Raw genomic sequence first — 10,080 nt, forward strand, 5'->3', positions numbered from 1 at the left:
ATGAAAATGTTCAGTTATGTTATGCCAAATCGTTTTTGAATATGAAAATGGTTTTTGATCCAATAAGCATAAAGAGTTAGCGGTGCATCTCTCTATTGTATAATCGTTAATGTCAGTTAATTAGTTTAGCTATTCATGATGCATGTCTCGCAGATTTGCTTAGTATATATTGAAGAGAAATATTCTAACCACAAAATGATTACATAAAAGTAATTCCACAAACTGATGTGGCTTGATGGGGTTTGTCAGATTGTAAAATTACTTTTATTACAAAGCAAATATGAAGGATCACACGAAGTCATGTCAGTTTGTGGAATTAATTTTGTGTAATCTCTTTGTGACTGTAGCACTCACGAGAAATAGGGCCTACCTGCAGTTGGTTAATAGGATCAACTCTCCCATAAGGTTAGTTAGGCGGTTGCCTAAAGCCCCAAACTGGAAGAAGGCCTCAGAAAATACTAAAAAAGATAATTAGTTAAAAAAAAAAATTTAAAAAAATTAAATTTTCTAAACTAAACAAAGAGACGTTAAGATTGAAAATTGAAAAAATCAATTCTCAACCCCATGGTTAAAAAAAATAAATAAATAAATAAAAGATGCTAACAATTATAAAAAAAAATATATATAAATTTTTATTTAATTACATAGACTCTGCAACTTCCTTAGGAAAGCCAAAAGTCACAATAATGACTGTAAACTCAATGGTTCCAATCTATCTCTACAAAGTCCAAAAAAATCCAACAGAACATCTTAAAAACTCTCCTTTTATACCTGAAATCGACAAATTTTATTTCATCACTTTTGTACTCCAATCTCCAATCTCCAGTCTCTCTCTTGCATCCATCTTACTCCTATTTGGCACTGGCAGCCTTTCCATTGTCTCCAATCGCACCGGCAAATGTTGAGCAACTCTGCTGTGCTTTGGTGACAAAGGTAAAATAAGTAAAGCTGATTAATCTAATCTACCGTTTGTATATATATACAATGAAGTTTTTGTTATATATATATATATATATATATATATACAGTGAAGTTTTGTGCCAATAAAAGAGCCACGTGAATGACTTGTTTTCTAGAACATCCTTGGTTGTTTTTTGTCTTCTTCTTCAAGACTTCAATCTACCATAGCTTTCACAATTCACATAGCCCATGGGCCACCTATTCCTAGACTATTTTTCAAACTTTGTTTCTTTCTTAATTCTCTTTCAGTTCTTCTAGTGTATAATTTATTTCTTAATTTTGGATATTAACATTAAGATATTTTATTTTATTTTATTGTGCAGATTAACAATTTGATATAAAAGTGAAGGTCATTTGTTATATAAAAGCGAATCTCATTTGCTAAATCATGTTCTATTGTTTTATATTAATATTTATTTTATTCTAGAATTTTCATAAGCATAGTAAGATTTTTTATAGTGGATATTATTCTTTTCTACTAAAAAATATGCATCTGGATATGAGAAATTTAAAAAAAAAAACAACAAAAGAAGAGAAGAATAGAAAAATTGATTGAATCCCAAAAAGAATCTTTAAATAAATTTGTTACTACCAATAAACAAAATATAGTATAAAATTTAGGTGAAACATTTGTAGATGATCAAGAAATACACCAAATAGGACTACATGATAACAAAATAAATTAAGAAATACAACAAAAGGGATATGGAGATAATGAAATAACATAATAAACCCAACAAAAAGGATATGAGGATAGTGCTCAAGCATGTACTGCTACAATTATTGCTGGAGAATTTGAGAAAAATATAGAAGAAAATAAAAATACTGAGGACATATCTGATTCTATTCCTTCAAATATTTATGACCCTACTCAATGGAAATATGTTGATACAAAATTAAGAGATTTATTAGTAGAAAATGGTCCAATTAGATATAGCGATATAAACTTTCCTAAGGATGAGAACTCTAGACATTTTTCCACTACATATTATATACGAAACTTATCAAATGGAGTGGAACATGATAGAAAATGGCTAGTGTATTCAAAAGACTTGAATAGAGTATTCTGTTTTTGTTGCAAGTTGTTTAATTCAAAACTTAGTATAAGCCAACTAGCTAATGAAAGAACAGATGATTGAAAAAATCTTAGTACTAAGCTTAAAAGCCATGCAACAACCAATGAGCATATTACTAACATTACTACTTGGCTTGATTTAGAAGTGAAATTGTTAAGAAATAAAACAATTGACAAAAAAGACCAAGAACAAATTAACAAAGAAAAAGATAATTGGAAAAAAGTGTTATTGAGAATTGTTGTTGTAGTAAAAACCTTTAGTAAAAATAATTTACCATTTTGAGGACAAAATGAAAAGATCTACCAAGGAAATAATGAAAATTTTTTTAGTTTGATTGAGATGATTTCTAAGTTTGATCCAGTAATGCAAGAACACATTCGTCGTATTCAAGATGATGAAATTCATAATTATTATCTTGGGCATAATAGACAAAATGAATTAATACACTTGCTAGCAACTGAAATTAAAAACCATATTATTAAAACAATCAAGTAAGCAAATTATTTTTTTATTATACTTGATTGTACCCCAGATGCAAGTCAGTAAGAACAAATGTCTCTCATACTAAGATATGTTAATATTTCAACAAGCCCATTAAAAATAGAAGAACGTTTTCTAGAATTTATTAAAGTAGATGATACAAGTGGAAAATGTATTCTTAGGAATTATTAGATGCAATAAAAAGTCTTGAACTTGATATTAATAATGTTCAAGGACAAGGTTATGTAATGGGTCTAATATAAAAGAAAAAGAGCAAGGGGTGCAAAAAAGATTGCTTGATATAAATCCCAAAACAATTTACACGTCATGTGGTTGTCATAATCTTAATCTTGTTATATGTGATATGACTAATTCTTGTCCTAAAGCTATATCATTTTTTGGAATTGTCCAACGTATTTATTATTTGTTTTCTTCATCAACAAAGCGATGGAAAATTTTGTAAGATAATTTGTCAATTCTAACTCTTAAGCCACTCTCACAAACACATTGAGAAAGTCGAATTGAAAGTATCAAAGCAACAAAATCTCAAACTCCACAAATAAAAGAAACTTTATTGCAACTAGCAAAAATAACTTAAAATCCTAAAACAAAAAGTGAAGTTAATTGTTTAGTAACATATGAAATTGAGAACTTTGAATTCATATTAGGCATGACCATATGGTATGATATATTATTTGTAGTCAATATTGTAAGTAAAAGTATGCAATCCAAAGATATGCATATAAATGTTGTCATTGATCAACTAAAAGGTCTTATTTCTTTTTTTCTAAATTATAGAGAAAATGGATTTAAATCTGCTATGATTTCATCAAAATAGATTGCAACTAGTATAGAAATAGAACCTGTATTTAGAGCAAAACGAATAATTCATAGAAAAAAATAGTTTTATGGAAATGTCAATGAAGAGACAGCACAATCTGCTCAAAAATCTTTTAGAATTAATTATTTCTTATTTATAATAGATAAGCAATTTCTTCAATTCAAAACAGGTTTGAACAATTTCAAATATATGAAAATATTTTTAGTTTTCTATTTAATATCAAGAAATTGAAGTCATTTGACTATGATAGTTTGCAAAAAAATATTCTTAATCTTGAAAGCTTTATGAAATATAATATTAATGGTTTAGATTTATTTCTGAACTAAAAGTTTTAAAAGAAATTTTACCAATAGTAGAAATTACTCCTATTGATATATTAAATTATATAAAAAGATTTGATTCTTTTCCAAATACATTTATTGCTTAAAGAACTTTATTGACAATACATATTACTGTTGCTTCTGCAGAAAGAAGTTTTTCAAAATTAAAATTGATAAAATCTTATCTAAAATCAATAATGTCGCAGGAAAGATTAAATGGACTAGCCATATTATCAATTGAGAATGAGATATTAGAATAACTTAAATATAAAAATTTAATTAATAATTTTGCATCTCAAAAAGTAAGGAAAATCATTTTTAAATAAAAATATATTTAAATATAACTTAATTAATTTAATACAAGAAAAATGTTCCGTAATACGGCCTTATACCTCAAAATCTATTGAGCCGGCCCTGTTAGTTAACGTGACCTTTCTTCTATAAATGTTTTTCCCGTCAATTTTTTCTGTATGTTTGAATTTGTTTGCTTAGATAAAAACGTCATACTTCGATTATTGGGGCACCCTCATTAGAAATTCAGCACGTACATGTTATATTATATATATATATATATATATATATATATATATATAATTTTTACAGAAAAGTAATTACTTGGAATCCAGTAAGGGATACCAGGCCTAAGCTCAAGTTCAGGAGTCACGAAAAATCAGAGTTTATGCTCCAAGAGAATCAAAAATCTCTCGTGTTATTGAAAACTAATCCAGGGACTAATAACAATAGAGAAAAATGGTTTAACAAATATTTCATAAAAATAAATTTATAAGAGGCCGACTGTAAATCAGCCTGCACTCTCCACACAACTTACGTGACATCTCTTTTTTTTTTCTTTTTTTAATTCAAAACGTTAAGTGTGATACAGCTGCAGTCAACAGTAAGCTGATGTAAATATTTTCTCAATTTATAAACTCATAACATAACTTAATACAATATATTACGTTGTAAAATAAATCTAATATCTTGTATGAAGTTATCTCAGATTGTAAATTAAATTTTTTTTCATAAGATCTCTTTATAAAACGTACAAATTGTTCCTAATTTACTGCTACAATATCCAATCATATAATTTGGTTTTTGTGTTTTATTACACGTGTCCCTCGTCCAACGATCAAATTCCTTTATCTACTTGACAAAATGTTAAAAGTAATACTCTCTCTCTCTCTCTCTCTCAAATAAGACTGATTAGTTCTATTAAGAGCGAGCAAGAGGCAGCATGGACAAGACGAACTGAGGGAAGTGGTAGCCCACTCGTGTCAGCTAATTTGGGAAAGAGAATTGAATTTCCTTCTGAACAGAACACAAATAGTTGTTTTAGGAAAAGAAAAAATGAAACATCCCAGGTCAGATCACCATTATATGAACATATACAGCAGCGCACAAGCAATTACACATTTAATAGAACTTACCCAAGACGAATTGGCTAACACCTTTAACCCTGAACCCACGGTCACGAAGGCACAGCACCATCTTCAACATTCTTCAACTCCGAATTATCACTGCTAGCTTCCTTGGCTGTGTCATAGGATGCATGCAATCCAAAAAGGAAATAGTAAACCAAGATTACCAGAGTCCATATCCCGAACCTCGCGAACGATGCTTTATCAATCGACCCAAGAAGGAAAATGTTGATGGCGATGGACAACGAGGGTAGCCATGGAACCAACGGCACTCCCCAAATCTTTGGTTCCCTTGCTTGTGGAACAAAAAACCAAAGTCCCACGGTTCCAACGAGCCAAATTGGCCCAGTTATTACGTACCCGATCCAAGCATCAGTTGTTGTACCCCAATAGGTAGCGGTGGCAATCGAAGACCCAAGTATAAGCAGCAGAAACACAATGAGCTTGTTACGATTTGCCGGTGTTGTCACCCCACTGGAGTAGTACCGGCGCACTATCAGGGCAAGAGCCACGAGCATGAAGATGAATAGCGTGGAGATAGAGAGTAGATTGGCGAGAATCTCTAGTTTCGTGAAGAAGGCGATGATTGCAGTGGCTGCAAGCATGACGACTGTGGCATTGACGGGAGTGCCGGTCCTCTCATTGACATGGGCGAGCCATGGGGGCATCATGTGGGTACGTGCAATGTGAGTGAGATATCGAGCCTGACCCACTGCTCCAACAAGCAGAACCGTCGTCATGCCCTTTAGCGCACCGGCTGCCACTATATACTTAGCCCATCCCCAACCGACGGCTTCGAAGGCGACCGAAAATGGAGCATCTGCATCGATCTGTCCGTATGGCTGCATAAGGCAAAGTGTCACGGCCAGCAAACAATATGCCAAAGTAGTAATGGCCATTGAGCCAACAAGCCCAATAGGGATGTCCCGACCAGGGTCCTTTGTTTCCTCGGCCATGGTCGAGACTGCATCAAACCCAACATAAGCAAAGAAAAGCACAGCTGACGACTTAAAGATGCCACGAGCGCCATTTGGAGCAAAGTCGGAGTAATTCTTGGTATCAGCTTTGATAAGGCCAGCAACGATGATGAAGAGAATGACAATAATATGAATGATGGAGGCGATGTAATTGAAACGTGAGGAGCCCTTGGTGCTGAGGACCGCCAGGACACAGATGATAGCGATGACGACGACGGCAATGGGGTCGAGATATCTGTAGTCGGGATCGAGACCGTGGGCTACGATGCGGAAATCGTTTGGCTCGTGGTTGCAGAGTGTGGCGAAGTAGGATGTCCATGAGCGGGCAACGGCCGCTCCGCCGATCACATATTCGAGTAAGATGTTCCCGGCGGCAATGAAGGCCATGAAGTCGCCGAGCTCCACCCTTAGGTACGCAAATGATCCACCTGAAACGAAAATAAATATGAGATTTCTTAGGAGCTGGAGATTCCAGCCAATTTTACTCTTCTTCCTCTCACCTTCTCGATAATAAACTTTTAAAAAATTATTTATTAAATTTAACTAGTCTACTGATAATTTGATATTGCATCAAAAAAATATTTACGAGAATAATGGGAGGCTTGGAAAAGTTTTTTACTCACCTCTTCTCGTATCATCTTATCATTATAATTTTTTTAAATTTTTACATAAAATACATTAACAATTCAACTTTTTTAAATTTCAAATTAAGAATAATATTAAAAAATAATATTCTAATAATATTTTATTTAGATTTTAACTTTCATCTCAACTCACTATACAAACCTCTCCTAATAGTTAAAATAATTATCAAGGGCAAGTTTCTTGAGCCAAATCTAAAGTCTTGTTTGTTTTTGAGTTTGATAACTTAAAAAATACTTTTAACAGTAGCTCTTTTAAATAAATAAATAAAAAATGTATCTTTGATAACTTTATAAAAAGATAATGCTATATATTAAACTATTATCACACTTTACAATGTGGTATTTTTCATCACATTTTTTTATATAAGTGTATTTTTCATCACATTTTGATCATCTCTTAATTTTAAAATTTTTTTAAAAAAGTTTTAAAAATTGATATTGATGAATTGTGTTACTATGCCACTTCATTGTAAAAGGATAGAGTTTTGCTACGGACAATCGGCATGCACAAACGAGATGCAACCGATGGTACGTGGCAAAGCTTATGTGGAAGGAAAAATATAAAATAAAATAAAAAACTAAAAAGCTGCAAAAAGGTAAAAAGGAAAAAGTAAATATGTGGACATGAAGAAGACAACTCAACCAACGGATGCCCAAATGAAACTATCTAAGGGGTCGTCTTCGTGAGTCTCAGATATGTGGTTGTCTTCGTGGGTAGGAGAAAAAACAGAGGGTCGTCTTCATGGGTCTCAGATATGTGGTTGTCTTCGTGGGTAGAAGAAAAAACAAAGGATCGTCTTCGTGGGTCTCAGATATGTGCTTGTTCGTGGGTGGGAGAAAAAACAGAGCTTTCGGTCATTTTTGTTTGAAAGTTGGAAATAGGAAGACTGAAGACACCGAGATGAAGATGAAGCCCTATTATTTCGCACTAAGTTGTTGGCTAATTTCTCTACTGCTTTCTTTCCACCTATCCATCAATCGCTTTCATCAACACTCACTCACTCGCTAATTTTTCCCTCTCTTCCTCACACTTTCTCGCATTTTTTCCATTTTAATTTTCTTTTTCTCTGCCATATACGTACAAGAAAAGAAAAATAGAAAGCAATTCCTCGAACCAAACGGCCCGAGCTCAAATCTGAGCTCAAAATTTCACCAAATTGAACTTCGAGGAGAAATGAATACATGTGTCGAATTGCAGTAGTTTTTTGTGTTCTTGGTGGAGGCAACGTGTGGAGGAGTTAGTGTACGGACAATTTGGTGCATTGGGAGTGATGGAGGGTAGGGTTTCGTTAGCAAAACTTGAAGCTTGATATCACCCTCGGAGAAGATTAGCGCTAACCAGTCAACGGGAGCCCGTGGAGAGGGACATTGAGTTGGTAACCGTGGAGGATAAGATCATCGATGGAGAAGACGATAGCAACTGGAGAGAAGCCTCAGACGTCGTCATCTTTGGCAATCGCAGAGGCTTTGCATTCGTTGATGAAAAGACTTGGGAATTTTAGAAGGAACACAGACAAAGACGAAGACTCAAAAATTTCAGAAAGAACACAAGCGAAGAGAAAGAACACAACAAAAGCGAAAGACGTCGTTTTTTATTAAGGCCACGTCGAACGCGATGTCGCAGGAGTTTCCCAGGCCGGTTGCATCCATCATTTTCGATTAAATAATAATAAAAATAATACTTTTTAATCCGATCCGATTATGAGCATTGAGGTTCCCAAGCAATCATAACGGTGATAATATTGTAAAATTCAACATTTTCTTTGCGTACAAATGTTATAGTATTATGTAAAAATAAATTTATAAAATTAACTAGATTATAAAATTTATTTTTATTATAAATTAAATTAAATAGATACATGAAAATATCAGCTTGTGAATTGATCTTTTGTATTTGTAGTACTTCACTTTCTCCTAATGATAAAAAAATAATAATATTTGAGACAAAAGATTCTAATGCATGTGAGTAATGAATATCCCTTCGTGGACAAATTAATGTGACATTTCCAAACACACTTCACTTATAACAAAAAGACAAACAGCATTTCAAACATCAGCTTTGGACCTTTTGGGTTACGTACCGACGTTTCAGAAATCGTCTTTTTTTTCTTCCTTTTATTATATATTAATAATAAAAAAAAAAGATACATCAAGAAATTAGAGCAGCTTAATTATCTAATAGATTTGCTATTTATCATTTCATAATTACACGTCATTTTTTTTGTTGATTTTATTATTTTTAAATTAATTAAATTCTTCTACTCACTATTTATTTACTACATATTTAATAAAATAAAAAATAAAAATTTATATGTGATGTACAGTGTGAATGCAATTTTTCATTGCCTAAAAATTCATGCAAAATTGACTAATTTTTCAAATAAAATAAGAGATTCTATTCACACACAAAAATTACGAATTATCCGAAGATTTTAAAGCATGATTGGAAAATTAAGCATAGGGGTACGTACCAGCGACGGGAATCTCCACCGCGAATTCGGTGTAGCAGAAAACAGACAGCATAGCGGAGACGCCGGAGACAACGAACGACAAGACGACGGCAGGGCCCGCGTTTTCCTTGGCCTCGTACCCCGTAAGGACGAAGACACCGGCGCCGATGACGGCGCCGATGCCGAACCACATGAGGTCCCACCACGTGAGTGTCTTCTTCATCTCGTGCTGACTTCGAGCCTTCATCTCCACAAGCTCCGTCTGGTCCATGGACCGGGTCAAGACCCGGTCCCTCAACCTCAACGGAGTCTCCATGAGCGCCCTCCCATAGTTTCCCCAGCTCTGAAACGACTTCTCGGGGAGAAAATCGTCTTTTGTGCACGAACACCCCCTCTTCCTGATCCCTTCGTCGATCATTCTATCTTGAATCTTCACCACCAAAAATAGAAAGTTTGAGATCCAGAAAGAAAACAAAGAGAGCGGAAATGAGGCTTTCGTGAAGCAGAGCGGAAATCTGAAGCCACACAAATCCAACTCTTGTTAGAGGCTACTTGAAGACAAGAGAGTTTGGAAACTCATGCAAGATTTAAATCAGTTGATAATATATGATATCAGCTCACGCAATCTCGTCAGGGAAAGCTATTGATGATCATGTTAGTTACTGTCAGATGAAAATGTTTGAAAATTATAAGTAACTAGTACTTACTCAAATATATAAGGAAATGAAATCGTAAAAGACTAAAGAGAGCTGATCTGAGAGTTTCTCCGGTGACTGCCGGGAGAGGAGAATGTCGTTGGAGGAGGCAGAGAGGCTCGGAAATCTCTCTTTTTAAGGACTGGGAGAGGGCGGAACATGCAAGATGCAACGATGGGAAATGGTAATAATAAGCTCGGCCTAGCACGTTCTTTCCGT

At 33.9% G+C, this 10,080-nt stretch overlaps 1 protein-coding gene across 3 annotated transcripts; it reads right to left on the reverse strand.

The window, feature by feature from the left end:
* Window positions 1–4,862: 4,862 nt before the first annotated feature.
* Window positions 4,863–10,080, reverse strand: LOC121266076 (cationic amino acid transporter 1-like). Of its 3 annotated transcripts, none has more exons than XM_041169798.1 (3): window positions 9,874–10,080; window positions 9,188–9,589; window positions 4,863–6,500 (listed from the first exon to the last, which is right to left on the reverse strand). In XM_041169798.1, exons 2-3 carry the CDS (start codon window positions 9,582–9,584, stop codon window positions 5,146–5,148), a joined length of 1,752 nt encoding a protein of 583 aa, XP_041025732.1. In that variant the 5' UTR covers window positions 9,585–9,589; window positions 9,874–10,080; the 3' UTR covers window positions 4,863–5,145. The 3 variants fall into 3 exon arrangements, with proteins under 3 accessions (XP_041025732.1, XP_041025730.1, XP_041025731.1); XM_041169796.1 differs by having other exon boundaries at window positions 9,188–9,681; window positions 9,874–10,046; XM_041169797.1 differs by having other exon boundaries at window positions 4,863–4,986; window positions 5,105–6,500; window positions 9,188–10,031.

This window comes from Juglans microcarpa x Juglans regia, chromosome 5D (assembly GCF_004785595.1).
Source record: "Juglans microcarpa x Juglans regia isolate MS1-56 chromosome 5D, Jm3101_v1.0, whole genome shotgun sequence".
Classification (NCBI taxonomy): domain Eukaryota; kingdom Viridiplantae; phylum Streptophyta; class Magnoliopsida; order Fagales; family Juglandaceae; genus Juglans; species Juglans microcarpa x Juglans regia.

Coding starts and splice junctions, on each gene's coding strand:
- LOC121266076 (XM_041169798.1), bottom strand. CDS start 9,584: ATGATCGACGAAGGGATCAGGAAGAGGGGGTGTTCGTGCACAAAAGAC. Junction 6,501..9,187: donor GGTGGAGATTCCCGTCGCTG/GTACGTACCCCT, acceptor TTTTCGTTTCAG/GTGGATCATTTGCGTACCTA.